Raw genomic sequence first — 25,791 nt, forward strand, 5'->3', positions numbered from 1 at the left:
GCATATTTAAACAGGACCATCTTTGTTATATTACTAGCAAATAAAAATAAGTATATAGACAGATATCTGAAGAGAAATTACAGGAATATACATATTCATTCCTATGCCATAAATTGACATAGGTTGACACGAATAACCAGGCAAAGTATTATCTTGATCCAAGCTGATTAGAGAAACCCAGGTTGAAAGTTGTGCTGGGTGAACACCTGGGACGCTCAACAGTTGGGTGCATATCATCTGGGAGTGGGAATGTGCCAATGAAGAAAGGAATTGCAGAAAGTTGTTAAAGCTGGATCTGAGGAAGAAAAAGATAAAAATTAATTGATTGAGGGTAACAGTAAAGTTGTGTAAACAAAGACGTACATTGTCAAGGTAGTTGCTGAGGCTCTGTAATGAGATCAGAGAAAATGGTTAAGATATGAGTAAATCTGTAAATTTAGAGGGAAAGCTGACACATAAAGTTGGTGGTAATATTGGCACCTGCGGAGAAAGACATGATGAATAGATGGGAAAATTAAGGTGATGAGAGGGAGTATCTGAGTAGTAGGATGATGACTTGTATAGGAGAGGGGCTGAATTGATGGTAGCCAGCATGGGGGCTGTTTTGAGAGGATCGGTTTAAAAAGAGCATGAAAATGTAAGGTTTGAGAGATAGATTAATGTTTTCCTTAATTATGTTTGAAGAATTTTCTGATAGATGTTGTTGTGGGGATGTCAAGCGGTGATATGCTGGAAGAATCTTGTTTAAGTGTCAAGACTTAGTACAGGTGCTTAGCAGGAGAGTTAGTTTGGTGTAAGATGGCATGTACAGAGGACTATTGAAGTTGGAGATGTTACCGATTCAAGCTAGCTCTTATCTGAAAAGACTGCATTTTAGCCTTGTGTATGTTTGAAATACATATTACAATGTAGGACCTGATCCTGAGCATTTTGGTCAGCTCAAAAATTTTTTTTCCTCTTTTAATCATAGTTTGTACGTAGAAGTTCCTGAGCTTGATACAATGCTGATATACTGATTAGGTCTTTAATGATGTTGACAGAATAAACCCGTTGCTGTGTTCTGAATATATCCTTCAAGTATTCATTATTAACCTAATCAGATTATTTGTAACCGTCAGTTTACAAGCTATGTTTTTAAGTGCCTGCAAGATGTAATTGCGTTTAAGCATGGGTTTTGGTTGGGGTTGTTTTGGTTTGGTTTTTTGTTGGTTTTTTTTTTTTTTTTTTTGAGACTAAACCACTTCCTTTTTTGGTGTTGTTAGGGCGTTTCAAATATTACACTTGTCCCTTCTTTTCTTGTGTAACACAGGTGTGTCAGCAATTCCTTTTCTGCTTGTTTTTAGAAGCACTTAGAGGCAAAATGGAGGTCAGATATTGCACGGTAATCGAATAAGAGCCTGGCTTTTTTTCTTTTCTGTGATTATGCTGCACTTTTTTTTTGTGAAGAGTAAGGTGTGTACCTAACTTCATGTTCATGATTAGTTTCACTGATTGTTTTTTGGATGATTTGGAACGAAGTAACCAAGATCACTTGTCCGATCAGGTTTTTAAATCTTCCAAAAACCAAGCTTTCTGACTGTGTTCACAGTTTGATAAACGCAGCTGCGGAGTCGCAAGAGGCAGATGAAGACCATGGCATTGTGAATAGAATAACCTGTAATGAGCACACTGACCATTTCCAAAAATTGATCATTTGAATTAATACTAGGCAAACTCCTTGGAAGGGCTGAAGTAAGTCAACACAACAGGCAGTATGTGTAGTATGGAAGAAGATGTGGAAGATGCAGGAAAACGGGATATAAAAATGAAGAGATTGAGTTTAATTTACTGTGGTGCAAATGATTGGAGCTTGTAAGAATAATGTAATTAACTAATAACTTATAAAAAATTGATTTAGTGTGTCCAAACAGGAGAGCCAGGGTAAACTCTTTCATTCCAAGCTGCTGTACTGTTCATGTTTTTGGCACAATTTCAGTCTTACTATCTGCTCTTCTACCACAATCAAAGCAATCTGTATGACTGACCCAGGGTTCGGTCGAATGATGTGGTATGGTAATCCCAAGCAGAGTAGGTTTGATCGCTGGAAGAAGTGGTGTTGAAAAAAAGCTTTGGAACTGTTATAGCAGTCACTGAGTACCAGCTAATCAGCTGGTTAGTCATAGACTTCTGGGGTACCTGTTGTGGCCACTGAAAGGACCTCAGAGATCTCTATAAGCTATTCTTTAGTCACATTTATGCAGATACTCCACTGAATATTCCTAATGGTATTTCCAGAAGAATGGGAGATTGGAAGAGGGCTGTAACTGCAGCAGGTTATCATGTAAATGACAAGAGACTAGGAGGTGTATGGGATAAATGAAGACAATTGAGGATCAAAAAGCTACTATGATTTTACAGTAGGTGAACTGGAGAGGAGACACTGCTATAGAAGAAGAGATGGTTAAAAAAAACTCTCTAAAAGTGGGCCTAAATATGGCCAATATTCTGTGGTGTGTCAGTCTCAAGAGAGTTTTTATGTAGGAAATTTGAAATAGTGTTAGAACTATTTTTAGTTTCAAAACAAATGGATTGCTACTGAATACCTGAAAGTCATATGAAGTCATATGTGTTGCTGAAGACTAAATGCTGCTACTCCTTGTAACTTTTTTTTTAAAGAAACCTGGGTATAACACTCATTTTCCTTGAAGACTTGAGTTCCTTTTCCATTCCCCAAGTTAATTAGGTGTTGACTTGATGTAATAGACTAAGAAATTCAGGATTTCAGATAGTTGACCCAAACCACAAGATGCTTTCCAAAATACTGATAGTAAAATTTAATTCATTCAGTGTACAGAAGAACAGTTTTTGTGGTAAAAGTGTATGAACAAGATGTAACTGATGTAAATTCTACTTGCCCAGTGCTGCCTGTGTATTTAAAGGGATGAAGGGAGCTGGCTGTAGCTCAGGTGGAGGTACGGAGTCACACAGTGTCTAGATAAACCTAGAAAGCAAAAATTTAAATGCTGTTTTTTTCTGGACTAAACTGTCCAAGAATGGTGTGCAAACCAGAAGGAGAATAATTCTTTTCTTTGGCTGTTCTTAACATGTCTTTCTAGATGGAAGATAGAAGTCTATTAGACACACGTGCCGAAGGTTGATTTCTGTTGTGTGTCCTATTGCATTCTTCTACTTCTCAGCTTAACTCTCCAGAGCTGCTTTTCTCACCTAATCAAAATTAGGTGACCAGCCTTCCTCATGTTACAGGCTGCACACCAAGATATTAATGTGTCTAAGAAGCACAAGATGTAGGCCACTGGCACTCTGGGAGTGGTTTGCAGGCAGGAGACAATGCTGGTTCCGTTGGGTCCCACCTACCACTTCACTGTAGGATGTGGCTGATTTGGAGAGGGTGTGCAGCTAGACTGCAAGCTCTGTCAGCAAACTGTGCTGTTCTGCTTTCTGCTATAGCTGGAAGATTCTGCTGTGGGCACAAGGACTTCTAGAAAGTATTAGAAGAGTTCTTTTTATTTCTTCCTTTCCCACCCCCCCAGCTTCTTCACAGTGGAAACCTAAGGTCTTGAGTAGTGTCAGTGAAACCTTGCCTGGATGCGAGTAAGGTATGGTGTTAATTAATTCAAGTTTCCAAACTTTTTTTTTTGTCTTAGTATTTCACCTAAACTGTGTTTGCAGTTGTATTTTATATCTTTTGCCATCAAGAATCCTTAATTCCCTTCTTTCTTAGATGTTACTGTAGTATTTCTTATCCTGTGGCATCAATAAGAGATTGCAGTTCTGTTCTGACGCAGTGTGTGCATTAGATTTCCCTCCACCCCCAACAACTTTGGAATTGGATATTCTTAGTGTGCAACTTTAAACCAATTCTTGTTTTTGCTATTTTGCTGAATGCATCTAAAAGTGTGTGTAGATGCAGCTCTTTGGCTTGTCGCTAATACCTGCATACTCCATCCCTGAGAAGAGCCGGGGGGGGGGGGGGGGGGGGGGCGGCGGGGGAGATATTAAAAAAATAAAGCAAGCATGTGGAAGAAGTAGACCGGTACAAACATTCATTAGACAATGCTTAACTGCCCGCCAGAACTGCTGTCGTAGTCCCTTGTACATTTGTACCGGCACCAAAAGCAGCCTTTTGTCTGGTAAGCAGTAGGAGGAAAGATAACATTCGCTCTCCGATCTTCCTTTTATCAGGAGGCGATGAGACAGTGTAGAGTTTTGTCCATCAACCTTATTAATAGTAACAGGTCTTTTGTGGTGATTAGCTTATGTCTGTGTGTATTGATAGGGTTCAAGCCCTGCACTCAGGAAATCTGAAGTAGAATGTAGATGGGTGCGCATCCACTAATATGCATTAAACACAACTGGCAGGGTGAGGTTGAGAAGCGTATATGTGCTTCGGCCAAAATGCATCTTTGACTGAAGTTTAATATCCTCAGTTGTAGGAAGAGAAGGGCTTTAAACACATCTAAAAATATTTATCTTTTTTACTTTTTTTACTGTTGTAATTCAGTAATGAAGGTTATAACCAAAACAAAATCTTTTAAGGTCTACTTAGTGCAAGAGACTCCTGGTTTGGGAAATCTATAAACTAAATCACTGGAAAAGTAAACTTGGGAGATGTCTCTGTACTTTACAGTTTATGTAAGCAGCAGATGTTGTGGGAGATGCAGTTCTGGCTGAGATAGACCTGCAGCATTTTTCCTTGTATACAAAATGATTTAGAATGAAGACCTTGATGAGAATCTGTGAAGTTGTAGATCTACCTGAAATAAAATTGTAGTGTCACTTCTACTTTTCTGTCCTGACTACACTGAGTACCTGCAGGTATTCAAGACCCACGGTTTGATATAAGGTAAGATGCCAATGCTTTCTGAACAATGTGGATTTTAGAGTGAGGTAGTGATCCAGAGGTAACAAAGACAACCGATGTCTTTCAGCAGTATGTATTTGAATAGAATCAGAAAGAGGTTATTTCTTACTCTAACATCCAAAACATTGATAGTGGAAATAACATTTCCACCAGTGAAATAAAAAATAGAATTCCATATTGTATTTATTATGGGACTGACTGATATCCTATTGAGAAAGTAGAGCAGTAGCTTTAAATGCCTTTCTTTCTTAACCGAGGATTTGCTGTGGCAGGGAAACAGTAATAGTACATATTTGTCATCAAAGCAGCTGCTGTAGTCTGTAATGCATTTTCTTTGGCAGATGCCTGCAATTAATTGTGAATTCCGTGCCTAAACATAGGTAACAAAAGTCTCTCTATCCTGAGGAAAAGGTGTCTTTCTCACTGACAGTATTAGTAGATATTCCTGACTTGAAAAAGGTATTGTATTATTCAAGAGAAGTCTATAATTTTTCTTTCTGAACCTCTTACCTAATTCTCTGGCTATATGAAGTGCATAATGAAAAAAAAAACAACCCACATTTCTCATGAGTTATCGGTATCTGTTACTTTTCCCTACCACAGTTAGTCATAATACTAGAAAAAGAGCAAAGACAGAGAGAACTTTTTCCTGGGTCTTGGCACATTGACATTTTTGTCTGCAAGTGAAGATCTTTTATTTTTGTAAAGGTAAGGATAAAAAAGCATAAAACTTTGAAAGAGGCGATAGATACCACTCTCTCTTTATTGTCCAGAACTTGAATCATGTCAATAAATATTAAGTGCTATGAAACTGAAGTAGTAGAGTGTTGGAACATTGCTGCAGATTTCAGTGAGACTGAATTTTTATTATTGCATTAATATATATACTTTCCGCTTCCCTGGAAAATGTTTTCCCCCTGCTGAAATGGAGATGTTTGCTGTCTTGCTCAATATCAAAAAGGTACGTGAAACTGTGGGTTCTTTGATTTGCCTACTGCATGAGTTGCCTTGCACCTCTTTTTTATATTTTTTTCCTGTGATTTCTGCTTCCCTGCCCCCCCAGCTGATGCTGTCATACTTCCATTTATTTCTGAATGAAACTTCTGCACTTCTGAGCACCATTATAACTTTTACTTACTGCTCCTTTCCCTTGTCTCTTTATCATAATAATTGACTATTTTAGCTGAAGGCGTATCTTGGGATAAAGCGCAGTTTCTTAGATCATCTGGCAGCGTAGCAAATTCTCTTAACCTTTTCCATGTCCTCTTCTGTCTCCTGTTCTGTTTCTCAGCTTTGGGGTTATTTTTTCTTCACCGGCTGCAACTGGGTCTTTTTACCTGCCTCTAAGAAAGTGAGTTTCTTCCTAGTTATACTAAAACAAAAAATAAAGGGGTTGAAAATGGAGCATGCCAGTTCTATCACTGACTAAGCCTTATAATGAGAGGGATGCATCTTTTTGATCTTTCTAGGCATTAAAAAAAAAAGCTGTGTAAGGTGATTACATGGAAAATGTTAATGGACTAATGCAATACATGTGTAGCTGCAGCATCTGCAGAGCTATTTCTTAACTCTGAAAAGTCAAAAGCCCGTGTACTGTTAACTTCTGTCTGCATAGGTTCACTTGTGTGCTTACTGACTATTTAAGGAGGGTTTTTTTTTTCTAGTAGAGTTAGAAATACTATAAATTACTGATAAGGCTTTTCTTCGGTTCACACTGGTAGCTGTTTCATCAGCATTAAACGTCTCACCAACATCTATAACAACTAAATTTTTGGCAGAAGCACCAACTAATCTATTAGCAAACTCAAAGAAAAATAAACAGCAACATGTAAATGTGAACTTAGAATCATCAAATGGTTTGGGTTGGAAGGGATCTAAATATCATTAGTTCAAACCCCCCCCTGCCATGGGCAGGGATGTCTTTCACTAGATCAGGTTTCTCAAATCCCTGTCCAACCTGAATTTGAACACTTCCAATGATGGGGCACCCACAACTTCCCTGGGCAACCTGTTCCAGTGTCTCATCGCCCTCATCATAAAAAAATTTCTTCCTTATGTCCAACCTAAACCTACCCGCTTTCAGTTTAAAGCCATTGCCTCTTGTCCCGTCACTACAGGTCTTGGTAGAAAGCCTCTCATTTTTCTTATAAGCTTTCCTTATTGCGGCCCTCACATATATATATAAAAATAAAATCTCTCAGCTTATTTGTACAAGATAATATCTATTCCATTAAACCAATTTTCCATTTTACTGTGAAGTCAGGTTGTGGACTAGTGCTGAAATAGCTGAATACTCAATAACTGTCTGTCTGTGCAGAAGCAGAAGATTCTTTTTATAATTATTTTCAATCAGTTACCCATGTCACTTATTTTCTTCAATTTTATAATTGCCATATTAATCAGAAAAATCTTTAGTCACAAATCCTGGATATTTCCTCTTAGTCTTACTCAATCTTTAGCTAGACTGGAGATCCCTGAAAAGAAGGCTTATGCTACATTTGCCTGGTTGTTGTTTTCTGAGCCTGAAATGACCTGAGATTTGGCTCACTTGGAATTTGAGTGGGTTTTGAAAGGAGATGACGTCACTACACTCATTTCTCGGGAGACCTCATCCGGTTTTACGCAGGCTATTTTAGCCACAGGTTTGTGGTTAGGGATGTTTATGTTCATGAGGAAAGTAGCTTCTTCCAGCTGTGGGACAGTGTAGTTGTTTTATAATTGCTAGTTTTAAGCTTGAATTTTATATTGCCAATAAAGCATAGTTGAAGTCAAACAAAGCACTTTCTCATTTTGAATGTCTGTGCCTTTATTTAAGGTGTCTGTGTCTCTGTTAAATAATTTTGATTATTTAGTAATTAATTAGGTTAGGCATTTTCCACTAGGTAAGCATATTTTTTTGCTGTTCTGCTTCCTTTCAAATTTTGTGTTAGGTTTTACTTTGCTGTAACTCTGTTTAGACAAATCTAACCATGAAGTTGTCCATGCATCCTGAAGTCAAGAGGAATTTGATTACCATGCTATTAGAGTTTAAAAATAAAATAAAAAATAGAGTAGTATCTTTATACTAAGGTTGAAAAAACCTGGATATTCTGGAAAATATTTCCATGTGATGTTTATTTACCAGTTTGTGGTATGGCATACATAATATCCTTGAACATAATGATGGAGCTTCTGTAGAAACTTGTTTCTAGTTGAATTTGCAGTGTGGTTGGTGTTGTAACAAAACAAAAGGAGTTAGGTATCTGCTGTGAGGAGTCTGCAGCACGAAATCTGCAGCTGTATGAGCTCCTCTGGACTGCGGACAGGTTGTTGGGACTTTGCCAGTAAAAATAACATAAAATCTAATCCTGTGCATCTGGATTTACTTGGTACAAGAGTTTGGTAGTAAATCTAAACATAACACTGTAATTTTAATTCTTCTCTTACGCTTCTTGCCTATTGTGGGAATAAATCAAGGACTGCTTTCGTTAGCTTCTCTTTCTCCATAGAAATATGATTACCAAAGTGACTTCTGCTTGAATGGCAGGTGACAGTTCATTTAGATACATGTATAACTTACACAGAAAAACAAGGTGAAAATTATATTCCTATCAGTTTAAAACCTGAGTTTTTCTAAAAGTGGACTGCTAAATTCTGTATTGAATGTCTTGGAAACGGGGTTTAGGAGTCTTTCTGGTGTACTAACAAACCCTGCATCTGTGCTTTTATCTGAATTCCAGTTTGTTCAGACTGTACCAATATATGTGTTAGGAATTACAGATTGTATCTCCGGTTTTAGATTTTTCTTCTTTTTTTCTTGCTACTGGAAGATCCATCTTGCTGGAAGTTACATAGCTTCCCCGCCCCGCCCGAAGTATGCTGGAAACCTGATTCTCTTCCACCTGTGCCATTTATTGTGTCCCTTCCTGCCTCTATGCCTTTGCTAATCTGTCTCTGCGCTTTTCTTTGAGTCCCAAAGGCTTAACAAATGTCCTAGTCTGTTTGACATTACTTTTGTTTACGTTAGTTTGACAGGTGATGGTTTGATTTAGAATTGCTTCTGCAACCTGAAAATCTTTGTTTAATGATGACATATTTCCCTTTCAGTTTCAAATTCTACTGGCCTCTTAAAGTTACACAGCAGTAATTAAAATCTTTGTATTATCTAAGGTTTGTGATTAACATATGACAGATTTGGATAAATAACAGACTAAGTGCTACATTATCCAGCTAAGACAGTGATGAATACTCATTTTTTTTGGTGTAAGAAAATAGCTTTGCTATTCATTTACCTACTTTAGAGGCAACAGCAAGAGGAATACAGTCTTATTGAAGCGTAAAATGAATTCTGTGATTATTTGACTGATTGACATCTGCATACCTGTTCAGTCCTACAGAATAACAAAAAAAAAAAAAACACGCTAAAACATTCTTTCACATCTGAGCACTCTTAAGTTCATATCTTCAGGAAACTGAGGAGCACCAACTGAATTTAACATCTCTGTTTACAGATGCAGTCTCTTCCATGGATATCCAGGTTGCTGGTTATGAAAGAATAGGAAGAAAAAAATCAAACTTTTAATGCATTTAAACAACATCTTTTTATGTTTTGTTATAATGGCAGGTGAAGTGTTCTGCAGTGTTTGCCAAAACCATTGAGTTTTAATTCAAACTGTTTTCATCCAGTCAGGGTTGCTTGTTTAAGTGAGAACAAGTGTTGAGTTGTCTTTAGCCCTGATTTTGCTTGTTGTACTCTTGTTTTCACCTGAACCAAGTGGTATTTCCTTGTATGTGCATAGGCATGGTCTGGGTTTTATTTTTTGTTGTTGTTGTGTGTGTGTGTTTTCTTCCCCGCTTCTCACCACAAGTCTTCTTGAAACTCAGTGGTTTTAGCTGTGATTTTTCTTGAGGTCTTGAATACATTAAATCTGGAATTCAAAACCGAATTCTAGTGTTGAAAGAACAAGCCCACATGTTGAAACTTAAATGACTGTGGATGTGAAGTCTTTTGAATTAGAGTACTTGCCACAGTTGTAATCCTAACAAGAAGGGAAACTGAGTCACTTGGTAAGAAGCCCATTATTTTTTTAATATGTATGTAACTAGATGCAAAAGTGCATGGATACAGAACTCATTAAATGACAAGATTTATCTGGAGCTTGTTGCTAGATAAAATTTTTAAACCTTTTTCTTGGAACTGAATTCTGAGCTGATATTTATATCTGAGATTTACAGATGAGTTAAGTTTCCTTGTAATTAAGTTGATGTACAGAAATATTTACAGTAAAAATAGTTGCAAGTACACGTCTATCCGTAGTATCTGATGGGGGCAAAACCAAGGAGTTGATGTGATGTCTGTTGGGTCTTTCTGGTTTTTGTTTTTTGTTTGTTTTTGCTCAACTCCTAGACACTGAGGGAGGGTGGACAAGAACTTGGTCAGAATGTGGGTTGTGTTGTGTGGTGTGGTTTTTTTTTTGTTTTCCCCCCTCTCCTGTACAAGACTTACTTTCCATGACCTTTATCACAGAATCACAGAATGGTAGGGGATGGAAGGGACCTCTGGAGATCATCTTGTCCAACCCCCCTGCTTGAGCAGGCACACCTAGAGCAGGGGGCACAAGAACGCGTCCAGGTGGGTTTTCAGGTTTTGAATGTCTCCAGGGAAGGAGACTCCACAACCTCCCTGGGCAGCCTGTTCCACTGCTCTGGCACCCTCACAGGAAAGAAGTTTTTTCTCATCCTGAGGTGGAACTTCCTGTGTTCCAGCTTGAGCCCATTGCCCCTTGTCCTGTCATTGGGCACTATTGAAAAGAGCCTAGTCCCATAATTGTGACACCCTCCCTTTAGATATTTATAGGTATTGATGAAATCCCCCCTCAGTCTTCTCTTCTCCAGGCTGAACAAACCCCATTCTCTCAGCCTTTCCTCATAAGGGAGATGCTCCAGTCCCCTGATCATCTTGGTAGCTCTCTGCTGGACTTGCTTAAGGAGTTCCGCATCCTTCTTAAACTGGGGGGCCCAAAACTGCACACAGTACTCCCAATGTGGAGTCTGAAACACATGTGAACGTCATTAGCTTTTTGTGTTATTTTGCCTTATTGCTGTTACTAAATGACAATATGCACTTGCAGAAGAGGTCAGAATTTTCTTGTAAGTCCTGCTTTATGAGTTCAGTTCATCAGCCACGTGCATTAATAAGTCTCCTGTATTGTGGCTGGCAAGTTCCTGTATGAAGGATGTGTTACCATACTGACTTATAAATTACCGAAGATAATGTTTGTTTATTTTTTCCTCAGTGACATTGGTGAAATTTCAGAAAACTAATCACACATGAAAATAATTTTCAGACTTCTACCTGTGATCCGGTTTAACTGCCTGATGCAGAAAGTCTGTTTTCTTGGTTTGTATTCCACCGCTGAAAATGCCAAAGTATTAATCAAACTTTCATGTATCATTTAGTCCTTGCTGAACCATACTTTTAAGAAATGTCAGTTTTAATCCTAAACTTGTCTTGTGAAGACAAGTAAAGCTCTACTGTAAAGAAATCCACTGTCCAAGGACATTCAGTGTAAATGTTCTTCAAAGCATCAGCTTTAGTGAAAGGTTTGTTTGATGAGTAAGAAATTTTATAGAGCTTGTATTTAAAAAAAAAAGGTAAATAACTGCTTAAACAATTAAAGACTGTGGTAATACTTCTTTAGACATTGAAAAGCCAAAAATGAAGCATAATATATGTAGAAACTAGTGTAAAAAATGTTTGTCCAAGCTTTGATAAAATTCAGTGACAGCAAATATAATTTTTTTTTAATTGTAAGTTTATATACAAAAACTCAGCTTATATGTATATGCTTTTCCTGAGGAACAGTTGATTGAAACTTGTTTTAGTGAACAGAAAAATACTTGGCTGTTCATTAGGCGACAAAAGCTGAAAGATTCTTGATGGTAAAAACAACAAAAATCCTTCTGCTGCTAAGCAGATAAACCCACTTTTCCATCATAGATTTAAATGGAAAATTTTGATTCTGCTACTTTTAATGCACGAAGTAACATTGGACAACATCTCGTGTCACAGCTATGAAAAAAATTCCATGTAGGGGTTGCCTCTACTTCCTGCTAAGCTTGCTAGCAACTTTTATGTACCTATAACCCCTCTCCTGTGTTGATTCTCACATTAGTCTGACTTTATAACTTTATAAATATCTTTCTTAGAGTAAAGGGGTCAGTTGCCAGTCATCATTGTGGTTGGTGCCTGTGCTAAGCCCTGTTGTCCCCACTGCTTGGGTTGCTGGCACAGATTCCAAGTTCCTTGCAGGAGGAGCTCTGTTAGGGGCTACATAGACACAAAAGATGGTCTTGTTCTCACCTGGGGCCTTTGTGTGCTGCATAGTGGTAGTTGACTGCTTTCTGTAGGTGATTGCCATGGTTCTTGGCTTGTGTTTTACCTATTTGTAGATCCTTCTCTTTCTTCATATTCTTGGGATTCCCAAGCTACAATGAAGTTGTCATGAGTTTGTATTCTGCATGCCTTACTCCTGTGTCATGTTTATTTTTCTGGAAAATTTTCTGTCTAGTCGAAGTCAGAATTACCAAAGATCCAAATATGCCTGTGGGTTTGAAGTTGCCTGCTTCATATTCTTTTCCAAATACTAATTTCTCAGGTTAATATTTTAAGGCTGATAAATGATAAAAATCAGAAACTATTCTCCTCCTTCCCCTGAATGACATTTTGTATCATAAGTGGCTTAGACTTTCTCAAAATCAGAAATATCTCTAAGTGTAGAAGAGCACAATACTTCAACTGTAAATGAGGTAATAGAATCACAGAATCATAGAATGGTTTGAGTTGGAAGGGACCTTTAGAGGTCATCTAGTCCAGCCCCCCTGCAGCAAGCAGGGACATCTTCAATTAGATCAGGTTGCTCAGATCCCCCTCCAACCTGACCTTGAATGTATCTAGGGATGGGGCATCCACCACCTCTCTGAGCAACCTGTTCCTGTGTTTCACCACCCTCGTAGTAAAAAATCTTTTCCTTATATCCAGTCTAAATTTACCCTCCTTTAGTTTCAAACCATTACCCCGTGTGCTGTCACAACAGGCCTTAAAGACATTGCCCCCATTTTTCCTATAGGCCACCTTTAAGTACTGGAAGGCTGCAATAAGGTCTCCCCACAGCCTTCTCTTCTCCAGGCTGAACAACCCCAACGCTCTCAGCCTGTCCTCGTAGGAGAGGTGCTCCAGCCCTCGGATCATTTTTGTGGCCTTCCTCTGGACCCACTCCAACAGGTCCATGTCCTTCCTGTGCTGAGGGCTCCAGAGCTGGATGGAGTACTGCAGGTGGGGTCTCACCAGACACCAGAGGGGCAGAATCACCTCCCCCGACCTGCTGGCCACGCTTCTTCTGATGCAGCCTGAGATACTTTGAGATAGTACTTGTACAGCTTTTTGACTGTGCCTGTGTCACTGAAGGAATGTGTCCAAGACTGGATACTATTTCTTTAGGGAGGAAGGCGGTACAAAACAGACATCAGAAGGTCATGTTTGAGACCTGTGTTCCACAGTCCACATGAATGTACTAATTCAAGACCATTGAGGTATGGTGTAAGAGGTCTTTTCCATCCCTTTGCGTTTCAGAAGGGTTCTGATAAGTTTTAAAGGTCTGTCATATAACAGAGTACTGAATGTCCTACTAAGTGGTTTGAATCCTGGGTGGGACATCTAGGTCCTAATTTAATCAAAGTAGCAATAGTGGTTCTGGAGAAACCATGGACGGCTCTGTAGCCTCTGTGGAAGGGCTGGAGAGCCGCAGAATGTTGTGGGGATTCACCTGGAGGTTTGTCTGGCTTCATCCAAACCAAGTGTCAACGCAAAGCTTACAGAGGCATATTGCGCTGTAAAAATGCGACCTGTTTGCAGATCAAATCCTGTTGAATATGATTAGCTGTGTTAATATCTAATCTAGACATAAACATACCTAAAATGGATTTGGATTTTTCAAGGGTATTTAGCTGTAACTTCATTCTAGCCTTTTTGAAGGCAGTGGTGATAATCTCAAGTGTTCATATTTATCTTTATGATCACATCATAGTGTTTAATTCTTACATATTGAGGAAGGTTGCAGTGAGGGAGAGAATGTCCTTTTGTCTTAAAAACAGAAAAACTTTATTGCAGTATGTCAAAGTGAATGAATCCAAACAGTTATACTCAAATTTTTTGTGGTTCCAAATAAAATTTTTTACAATGTCTGAGGAACTTTATACATGAAGCTGCTCTTCTAAATAACTTTTTTTCCTTTTAACATAACCATCACATACCCTCATGCTTCCTTTAATAGCTGAAAAGGAAAGCAAGACTGATTCCTTCAGAGGGCAACTCAAAACCCAGGTCAGCTGTCTGAGATTCCCTTTGGAGGCTTTCTCTTCTAGGTAAGTAGTCTTTTCCTGTAGATGCTAAGACAGAGTCCCATAGGGAGGCTAATAATTCTTGTTTCATGAGATGCTTTCTGTTATTCTAAGTAAGCGTGATGTTGCAGAAATGCAAAAGTGCATTTCTGTATGAAGCTTTGATGTTCTGATATGTTCTAATTACAAAGTCCCCCTGCTGTGAATATTCAGGTGCTGTGCATATCAGGTTAAAATTAAAACGTAATAGACTAGCTGTTGTGCTGCCCTTTATTTGAAAAGATAGAGTAAATAAGGAATAGGGGAAATTGTGTCACTTCCTAAAGTTCTTTATCAGCAGCTACATGTCAGCTACCACACTGTGCAGTGAGGTTCAATGGTTCAGTTTAAGAAAAAAAGAAGGGGGAGTAGTTGAGAGAAATTCAGTTTTCAACTGGTGAAAAGACAAATATAAACCAAATCTGAAGTACTGGGAACTTCATATTATAGGCTCAAAAGATTTCAGAAGTGCTCTATTTACTGTCTATTTCTTGTTCTTTTGAAATACTGTTTCTAGTTCTAGTGCTCTGAACTAGATTGGGTTACCTGAACCCATGGGAAAAGTCATCCTTTAATGACATGAATGGGAAAAGTCTACTTGTTTACTTTCTTCTCCTTGCATAAGGCCATTTGTTAAGAATGTGTGCGGGAGTGGTGTTTTTTTTTTTTATTCTATGTGCATGCATATGGAGAATAAACAGTCCATCATCTTCCCTTCCTCCCTCCCTTCCCTTCCTCTATAACCAGTTGTTAATCAGTTTCATGGGTTAAAAATTACATTTAATCTCGTGCATTTTTAGAAAAATTGATGTTCTTGGACACACAGCAGGCAGAGTATGCTCTTTGGGTTTCAGCAGGGTTTCCTTTCGCATAACTGAAAAGGGGGTTTTGCCTTTTACTTTTTTTCCCACTTATCAGTGAATAAGTTATTGATGATGACTGGTAATAAATTGGTTAAAGAAATCTTGTCTCCTTCAAATATCCCCTGAATTAAGCACTGTTTAAGTCAGTAGTGCAGAGCTCACTGTGCTCATGTAAGTCTCTGTACTGCTGCTGTCATTTAAATTTGCCTTTGCTCTTCACAGAAGTCCACTTAAAGTTTTTCAAAGGCAAATTTAAGAATGTTCATAGTCTGATAGAAAACACTTCTCAATTAGGTGATTCAGTTCTGTCTGAGGCTTCCTTCCCAGGAGCCTGGGTAATTAGTTTTGGCAGTGCTGGGGAAGAGGGGTAGAGTAAGAGAAATCTAGAATTTGAGATTTCCTTCAAAGTAATCTGGGCTCTATAAATTCTTGTTGTGGCTCCCTTTTGTCCAGTTTCTGAGGAAAAAAAATTCTTGAGACAGGTGCTTTCCTTCAATTATATTAATCTGGTGGAAGTTTATCCATGCTCTTGTGTGTGGGGAGAAGACTATAACTACTTTTGAACTACCGACAAGAGCTGTTCTTCATGTGTCTTGGAGCTGCTCACAGAATAGTTGAGTCTGGAAAACATCTCTAGAGATTGTATTTTGTGGATTAAGATTTAATTAGACAGTCAGAGTAGGCTGGTCAAGGCCATGTCCACTTGGGTTTTGAGTATCTCCAAGGATGGAGACTACACAGCCACCAAGTATGGGCAACATACTTCAGTGAAAAAGGTGTGTGTTTGTTTTTCTTCCCTTACATTTAACTGGATTTCTTCAGGCCTTTGATGGTATTTTTTTTTCATTGCTAGCCACCAAACTTCAGTGTAGAAGTAGTATTTTCCCTCGTGAGCTACCCTTAGGGCTTAGAGAAGCATTAACTTCTGATACTTCCATCCCTCTCGTCATCAGGGTTTGTGAAGAATCTGAGAAGTCCATCATGTTTCCTTGGCTCCAGCAGGGTCCATTGGTAAGACTCTGGGCATGCAGGAGAGAACTGTTCCTGTCTGGAAGTGCCTGTGTATGTTTAGTAGTGATACAGTCTCTGCTGTAGTTATGATTTACGATGCTTGAAGTGGCTGAAATGATAGAAGTCAAGCTTGTGCTTCAGTGACTGCCTAATTTTCTGATTAGTTTCCCCTAGCAGAGGTTCTTTTTGCTTCCAAAATATTTTTAAGGAATACTGATTGAAATCTGGTATAACAAAAAGAAGAGAAATCAAAATGTAGACATAAAGAGGCTAGCCTGTCTCATATTTTCTTTCTGCTAAGAAAGCATCATGTAGGCTAGCCCCTCACCTGGTGGGGTCCCTGCTACTGCCTGATAGTACTTGATGCAGGATGAATCTTGTAACTCACCTCTACTTGGTGAGGGCACAGGCAGGACAGCTTCAGCTGCAGTAGAATTATTTCTGCAGCTGTGTGGTGACCAAGTTCAAAAAACCTGATGAGGCTGGCAAAAATGGTTGTTTTTAGCTAGATCATATTTCCAACTGGCATCTCTGGGAGATGGAGCAGAAGCTTGTGCCAATTTGTTGTAATTGGCATAGCAGAAGTCCAGCCAGCTGCTCAGCAGCACAGTGTTTAATCCTGATGACTGAGGCCTAAGACTTATTTTTAATGGAAGGCATCATCTCATCTTGCTTTTTAGAAATCTTTTTTGCTTCATCTCTGTAGTAGATGCTGAGTTTAGAAGCAATTGACCAAATGGCTGTGTGGCTCTTTTGTTTGCTTAAGAGAGTTTCAGAAAGGAGGGTTTGTCTTACTAGACAGAAGTCTGAGCCTTCCTGCTTAGTAAGTAGTATGCTCACAGTATGTGTGAGGTATAAAACTGCTTAATATTGCACATGAGTAATTGAAAAAATATGGTGATGTAACTTACTCTTCAAAAGAAACAACCTGAATTTATTGACTCACTAGTTTCTGCATCCAGCAAAGGCAGCGCAATTGAAATGGGTTGGAAAAGGGGGCGGTGCCTTTGCAGTTATGCAGCTGATACTGAGACGCAGCTTGATCCAGCCAGTGTGTTCCAGTGAGAAATAAAGGGACTATATTAACCTAATCGCTTTTCCGCAGAACATTGTGCATCTCCTGCCACTTAGTATACTTCAATGTTTGTGACTTAAAACTAGCTATATGTTAGTAGTACAGCTGAGGGTTCCTTACAGACCCTGTAAGACATACTTTTTTATTAGGCACTGCGTGTCAGAAATTACTTTGGTGGGGAAGTACAAAGAGCATGACGGTCCAGAACTCTCTGCTAGAGTAGTACTTTAATACCGAACCTGCAAGGATATGTACTGCAAAATTGATATAGACTTCAAAAAGTTGTTAGGTAGCTATCTAACTAAGAATTAGGTATCTCAATACTTTATTGTAAAAATATTTAATCCTGCACTGAGCTCTGGATACTGAAGGCATTGCTCTTCTGTGGAACCCTGAAATTATCACTGAAAGCAGTTATATACCCCAGTTTCTCTTGGACTAGACTTTGATATTGCTGCTAGTAGATCTGCACTGTACTTGCATATAAAGGTCATTGGCTAATAGTGTTATTCTGCATAATGTCTGGTTTTAGTCTACCTTATTTTATGTTTCTAAACCGAATACAATAGAAAGGCAATAAAAGAATATATAGCCATTTGCTCTCTGAGATGATGTCTTTAAGTCCATTGTGTTTAGAATTTACACCAACATTTCATAACACGTGATCTTGGTTTTTTTTTCATTTTCCAAATGCCAGCTCGCTTTCTAATCAAATTTTGAAGGTTCGTGTAAGGTTAGAAAGTTGGATTTGCCTTATGTGCATGAAATTCATTTTAGTAAAAGTTCACTGTAATTTGTCTTCCAGTCTTTATATTGCCATGTTCTTTTAAAAGATCTTCAGCTTTATCTTTTTTTCTCTGATTTTCATTATGTATGGTTTGATACTTAGTCAAGATTTTTGTGTAAATTATCAGTAATTTGGAATAAATTGTTTTTAACCATCAAGTTATTCATGCTCTAGAGAGAAAAATGTTATTGGTGGTTTTTTTTTTTGTTTTAACCATTCGGATTTGTTTTAATTGTGCTTTTAAATAAACTGCTTGTTGGACAACAGAACTTGTACTAATTCTGACAGCTGTTTTAGATGCTTAGTTTTTTAACACACAAGCTGTTGTGAGAAGGGATTACTGTTCCTTTCTTGTGACACTTGAGGTTGACTGGCCTACAGGATTTTGATCTCAAGTACAAGACAACAGTTTTGTTGATAAGTAACTGAAAGCTATTTTAGAACTGTATCCAGCAGAGAATCAGCTAGATGTGTTATTAGGGGTGCCAACACGTCATGTTCAGAACTTAATGAAGTGTAGCATTCAGTATTTTTATCCATGAAATCTCTGCATAATGATTTTCTGAACCCTTTTACAAATAGAAATATTTTGGAGTTGAGTAAAAAATCCTTCTGGAAGAGAAAGATCTGGAAGATACCTCCAGGATGTAGTTTTGAAAAACGTGTGCTTATGGATTCATTTCAGAAGTGCTCATGAAAAATTCATCTTGGAGAAGGGGGAAATAGAAGTAGAAAAATCTATTTCATCTGAATTCTGTTAATTTGTATTCACTGCATCCTATTTCAGAAACCCAATTCCCAAAATAATTTTGATGTATAGGCACAAGATAGGAAGAAAAGGTAGTCAGTGAGTATAGTCTTGGGACAGTGCAGTGAGAGATGACAGTTTAAAGGAATGGTATTAACCTGAAATGCTTAATTTTGTTTGAAAATGTTGTACCTATTTATAGTTACAAGAAACATAAGCTTTATGGTGGCCACTGGGCATGAAGACCTACATTCCATCTGTGCTGTTCTTCTGTAGCAATTTCAAAGCTGCATCAATCCTTGGAGCACATGAACTACTGAACTCCCTTTGAAGAAAAAGGGGCGGGTTCATTGTTCCTGGGTGAGAAAATGCAAGTCACTGATGAGCAGCATCACCACCAGTGATATATCTGAAGATAGATGCTAGTTTGCTGTATATTGTGCTATAGCCTAATATGCCAGGTTGATGACTTCGTTAATGAGTTATCATGCAGTTAAAGTGGATTGCCTTAGGAAATGCAGATAGTTTTATACTGAGTCCTGGAACCACTTGCTGTACCTTAGTATCTTTAAGATTTGACCAGTCAGGAGCTGTGTGCTGGTTTTTGTGGGTGGAGGTGGAGTATAGATGCATCTCCCATGGACCATAGTATCCTGCATAAAATTATAATGTACTGTGGCCAGCACTATGCTTTTTTTCCTTTGGTTCAGTGCTAACATTAAAAAATATGCAGTACTTCAGTTCATACTGTCTCATTTACACTGTGACATTCTTTCAGTAAAGGGAAAGAAATGAAGCATGTCAGCTCATCAGTAGAAGTCTATTTGAATGAGAGTGTCTGTGTTTTGGATATAATTCTGTATGCGATGATGTGGAATTTTTCATGGTTCTAAATGTGAGCTTTAACAATATGAGCCTTGTATCATATTTGCAAGGAGTTGTTAAAACTGAACCTGAACAACAACATTCAGCTACTGAAAGCTTTGCATTTACAAGAAATATATGGAAATAGAATATCAGGCAGGATGCCAACCGCCGCTTCATAAAATATAAGACTACCAGTGCAGTTGAATTTGCAGAATTCCTTAACAGAAATGTTTTTTTGGGGGATCCCAGCAGAATGCTTTCTTATATGGGAGTTATCCTCAGTAGGTTTAACAGCAATGAATATTCAGTGCTGATGCTGTCTATGGTAGTTGAGATTGGAAGAGACCTAGAGACCTCTGGAGATAGTTACTCCACCCCCTTCTAAAGGCTGGGTCAACTGCAGCAGGTTGCCCAAAACAATGTACAATCTCCAAGGATGGAGGTTCAACAAACTGGTTGGGCAGCCTCTTCCTGAGGTGTTTTGCCTCACTAAGTGAGGCACTAGTGAAAAAAGTGCCTTCTAATGTTTAAATGGAATTTCCCATATTTCTGTTCATGTACATTGCCTCTTACTCTGTCGCTAGGCATCACTGAGAAGAGTATGGCTCTCTCTTCTTCACTGGTCTTTTCATAACTGCTCTGCAGTGGAATACCTTCTTTCCTCTGACCTTGGTTTTCTTTCTGTTTCTCACTTTCTTTCTCTGCTTCTCTGTTTGTCTGGTGTCTTTCACCTGTAAGTATGCTTTCACAGAAGCTCCACAAACTTTGGTGATAGGCTAAGCTTTGGCCTGCGGTGGGGCTGTTGCAGGGCTGGCTGGACCAGCTGAGACTGGCACATGGCAGCTCTTCACCTTCTCCCACAGAGTCCCCGCCCTGCAGCACCCCCACCTGTCCCAAACCTTGCCTCATCCATTCCGTAGATGCATTTTCTCTAGCTTGTTGAAGTCTATCTGAATGGCAGCCCAACCATCGGCTCTGTCAACCACTCCTCCCAGTTTTGAATCATCTGTAGAATTGCTGAGGGTTTGTTCTGCACCATCAGCCAGCTCGTTAATGAAAAGCAGTACTGGCACCAGTATTGACCCCCAGGTGCTCCATTAAAGTGACTGGCCTCTAGCTGGATTTTGGTCTGCAGATCACAACCCTTTGAGCCTGGCAACCCAGCTAGTTCTCAGCCACCCCATTGTTTACTTACCTATCTGTATTTCAGTCTGTCTGAGGATGTTATGGGAGACAGTGCTGAAAGCCTTGCTAGAATAAAGATAAACAACATCCACTGCTCTCCCCTCATCTGTGTTGCTAGTCATTTCACTGTAGAAGGCTGTCTACAGTGCCAAGCATGATTCTCCTTTGTAAATAGATGCTGCTGACTATTTCCCATCATCTTCCTGTCCTTCACATATTTGGAAATTGTTTCCAGGATTATTCGCTCCATCACCTTCCTAGAAATTGAGGTGAGGCTAACTGGCCTGTAGTTCTCCGTATTTTCCTTCTTGTCCTTCCTGAAGACAGGAGTAACGTCTCCTTTCTTACAGTCTTTGTGAACCTCCCTTGATGCTGTTGTGGTTTAGCCGGCAACTCGGCCCCACACAGCTGCTTGCTCACTCCCCCACCAGTGGGATGGGGAGAGGATCAGAAGGGTAAAGCTCGTGGGTTGAGATAAGAACAGATAATTATTAAAATAAAACAATAACAACAACAACAACACAATGAAAAGGAAAACAGTGAGAGAGGTGTGAAACCCAAGGCGGGGGGAGGGAAGGGGGAATGAACAACCGAAACCAACCGCATGTGATGCAGCCACTCACCACCTGCCGACCCGACGCCACCAGTCCCCGAGCCACAACCGCCCCCCTGTGCACCAACTGCCCCGGTTAATGTACTGGTCATGGCGTCACATGGTATGGAGTGAACATCCCATGGGCCAGTCGGGGTCAGCTGTCTGGGCTGTGGCGCTGCCCCTCCTGGCCTCTTGCCCACGTGGCAGAGCGGGAAGCTGGGAAGGCCCCTGGCTGCTACAGGCGCCGCTTAGCGACGCTGAGCCACTACTTGACAACAACTAAAGCATGACTCTGCTGTTGGCACTGTACCAGCTACAGTGGAGAGAATTAACTCTATTCCAGCAAAAACCAGCACAGATGGTCATGACCTTTCAAAGGCAATCTGAGAGTGGCCCCGCAGTGATATTGGCCAGCTCCCTTGTCCCTCATGGGAGCATCCATCCCATAAGGTCACGTGGACTTACGTGTGTCTAGCTTGTTTAAGTCTTCCTTAGCTTGGTTCTCCTCCAAGGGTAAGCGTTCCTTGCTCCAGAAAAGCATGCAAGAGTTATGAAGCAGCTTCTTTCTACAGAGTTTCAGCAAAGCTGGTATCCATAACCTACTGGTTCAGGATGGGTGGGACCGTTGTGTTGACAGTATGTGGAATATCAGTATTTGCACTGACAGGAGCATGCCACACATATCTACTGATCTCTCACTATCTCACACAACTATCCCAAATTACTTGCAGTTATTTTTATTGGGGAAAGAAGTGGAAATTCGTTTATGCGAGGTGAAAGGTTAGTCATCTGAGCATGCAGCCTGAACTGATTGCATGTTCTCTGGTCACACTAGCTTCAAATATCCACTTAGATGAGAGAGTCTACATGAAGTGAGATTGGACAAAATTGTAGTTTTAGTTATGGCGATTATAAAAGTGTTTTCCTTAGAATATTGCCAAATCCTAATTTCCAGACTCTTCTGTTATGTTTAGTTTAAATCTTTACTGAAAACTCACTCTAGTAAAGTCCATAGTTAAGCATTAATATCCATTATGTGACTTTGTGAGATACCATATAGTCACAGCTGAGGCTGGATACTGAATGAATGGATGTTGGATTCACTGGAAAATGTTTTTCGTTATCTGTGTAGCTGCTAAAATAACAATGAGCTCTCTGAAATTAAATAATAATCTTAGAACTTGGCTAGCCTAAATTGTGCGTTTGTTGTACTTGTATTGACAAATCTCGGAGCTATATGGGGAAGTAACTCACCTGCCTCAATCAAGGTAAACATGTTCCCAAATAGCAGTTTTGGATTAGATCAGCAGTAGAGGCTGTTCAGTTTAATAGCGGTTCCATCTGATACTTGATGAAATTTCATGCATGAGGTAAGCAAAGGAAACTAATTAGGATTTCCATGAAGTATCATGAAGTTCGATTTTACAGATGCTGTCTGCTGGAGTACTGGATGTTTCCAAATATCATGCCTGTTTGAGCAAGTTACTTTAGTGGGCATAAAAGCAGAAGTTACTTACCTAAATGTGTGATTTCCCTTTCTTGAATGATAATGATGCTAAACTTAAATGATTATCCTAGGTTAAAATGTAATTTACTATCTGAAATTTGGCTGAGCTCAGCTTGAAACTAAATGTGCAGTTGGTGGTTTTAAAAAAAGTGACGAAAGCTGCTAAAATATTCAGCACTAAGAATATCTTCAACTACTTCGATGCTTCAGGAGCAGTGGCTGAATAGGGTAGTCACAGTCGTCGTAGTGCACTACAACTTTCTCCTCTTTCCCATTATGCTGTTTATATTGTGCTTGAATGAAAATATATTTTGGTTCTCTGAAAGCCTCTTCTCTGCAGCTTTAAACTTTCAGCAGATGGGAATATTAGAGAAACACTTTTGCCTTTGCTTCTGCGTTGAACTGAGAATGCCGTAAGACTGTGAAAGTATTCAGCCAAATTGCAGAACCTTCCTTGCCCTGCTCTCGAGCAGCCCACACTATTAAGCAGCTATCTTGGTGGTGTCATAGATGCCATTAGCTAGTAGTGGGAGATCCATTCAACTATGCTAATTATTTCAACAAGTTCTGTTCTGAATTATGTAAACATTGGAGGTTAAGGAAGTAGTAGATATTCCAGAAAGGCTTTTGAATGCAGATCTGTTTCTGCACATTCATGTTTCAGTGCTGACTGCAAATGTCTACAGTAAGAGCAAAATTATGAATTGGCCACTGCTTAGCCATAAGGATACCATCCAGCTATTTCTTCCTCAGGTCTTTCAAACTCTAGTTCATGCAATTCCCTGATCTTAGTGCAAAGAGAAAGGACCGGTTAATCCTTTACTTTCTAATATTGTTATGTGACTATAGATGGGCTGCAGTGCAAATTTGTATCTGAGTCTGGATTGCCCTGAAGCTTGAGGATTTTTAGGTTTAGTCTTGTTTTCAGTGGTCATCAGCTCTTGAATTTACAGCAAGTATGTAGGTGAAAGCAAGAACCTTTTTTTTGAGAAAGATTTCAGATGTTCTTCTGTTTAAGTCTGGTTGACATAACTATGGTCTCTTAAAATATGTTGTTAATGTATAGGTCAAAAGTGATTTTTCTTTATTTTATTTAGATTCTCCCCAATTCTGGAAGAACCTCAAATTCTGAACAACTTCTGCCACAGTTTGGCTTTACACTGTCAACAAATTACCATTCCATCAAGAGCAATGAGCTCCACAACACCAGGTTAGTTTGTTTGTTTTTATACCTCATTCCTGCAGAACACTGTTCTCTCTTAGGACGTGCAGAATTCTTTGTGTTGTTGCAATGGATTCAGCAAGTGACTGATATGCCGGCTGCAATTCATAAGATATGACTGTTTTATAAAACAGGATAAAGGTTATATAGTCCAAAAAGGCTGTTTTGGGGACACCTTATCTCAGCTGAATTAGAAAGCTGGTATAATCCTATGGTGTTTTTAAAACATCTTTGTAGAGTTTATTAAGAAAGTGAATAATCATGATTGGACATGAATAGGCATATTAAAACATTTTAATTCTTAATATTTGTATTTAGTCATTAAATTATTATCTGCCTTTGCACAGTTCCCTTATTTAAAGAAAGTGCAAATGGTGTTCTGTTAGTTTTTTAACTCTAAAGTCATATTTGCCCACATTGGGCATTCTCTGTAGAGCTTCCTCCTTTAAGGATGTGTAATGAACAATGGTCTCTGAACAAGCTTTATCCGATATCTGTAAAATGAGTTACTGCAGTTTCACCTGATAGAAGGTTAACTATTGCTAGCTGTACCCAGTGTTCAAACTTTCGGAGAAGCAGAATGCTGCATATGGAACATGCCTTGACTTCAGTCCTTCTGAGGAGCTAGAGTCCCCAGTTGAAATCTGTGCAGCGTCCCATATGGTTCTCACTTTGCTCACCCACACTTGAAGTATCTTTTTTTAGTCCTGTTGGTAAAATAACCCTTTACAGGTGGCTTATTTTATGGCTGCTTTGGTTTTGTGCAAACAGCCTATAAAAGCATCAGGGAAAACACTGTAACAGTTAGTGAGCTGTATTTATCTGCTAGATGCCCTATCTCATAGAAATGTAATTCACTGAGGATATTTGGAGAATTGTTGATTGTACTGTTGAAAACTGGCAACAACTGCTTTTACATTAAATGGAATCAAGCATAGCTTGATAGGTTTCATACTTGGCCTCTTTTTCTTACAGTGCAGTTTAGTGCATGCAGTCAATTATCCATATAAAACATGACGTTCAGCAGAAAGGCATGTCTTTGTTTCATCTGTATCCCAGTGGTGACTAATATTGAATAATCTTGTACTTTCCTAAACATGCAGGTCAAATTCCAAGATATTCCAGTTGATTGGGTATCTTTCTAACGTTTCTTATCTTGCATTAGATATAGTCTGTGGAAATAGCCAAAAATGAAATTGGCTCTCACAAAAAGAAGGTAAATTTTCCAATACTCTTACTGCTATGAAGAAACAGATTGTAAATATATATTCATGTTTGCTGTCTTTCCAAATCCAGTAAAGGAGAAACATTCAATGTAATCAGTTAACCTGTAAAGGTATTTAGACACTTCAGAAATATTGCTTTCAGTAGGAGTTAGGTGCCTAAATATCTTTAAATCTAGTCCTTTGTGTCCCCCATCATTAGAGATCGCCTGTGAAAACTCCGAGCTGCTTCACCAACCATATCAAAACACCTCTGTGGCACGTGCAGTGTTGCAGTATTCAAGGACAACATCACCCACGGAATCCTCATTTTCCTTTCCCTCAGTGAAAGGGAAGTTAGGCTGGATTTATCTGGACTTGAGTCTTGCATCCTGCTTGAAGTAAATGCTGCGGACTAAAGGAGGATGAGTGTTTCCTTGTGGCATCTCTT

The 25,791-nt window shown here is 39.1% G+C and overlaps 1 protein-coding gene across 3 annotated transcripts in view; it reads left to right on the top strand.

The window, feature by feature from the left end:
* The window catches only part of HDAC9 (histone deacetylase 9), a 486,360-nt gene that overhangs the window by 17,369 nt on the left and 443,200 nt on the right, over positions 1-25,791 (top strand). For all 3 annotated transcript variants that reach the window (XM_075082978.1, XM_075082977.1, XM_075082976.1), the window contains exon 2: positions 24,014-24,126. In XM_075082978.1, coding sequence (XP_074939079.1) covers positions 24,108-24,126 — 19 coding nt within the window. In that variant the 5' untranslated portion in view covers positions 24,014-24,107. The remainder of the gene's footprint in view (positions 1-24,013; positions 24,127-25,791) is intronic.

This window comes from Phalacrocorax aristotelis, chromosome 2 (assembly GCF_949628215.1).
Source record: "Phalacrocorax aristotelis chromosome 2, bGulAri2.1, whole genome shotgun sequence".
NCBI classification, from domain to species: Eukaryota; Metazoa; Chordata; class Aves; order Suliformes; family Phalacrocoracidae; genus Phalacrocorax; species Phalacrocorax aristotelis.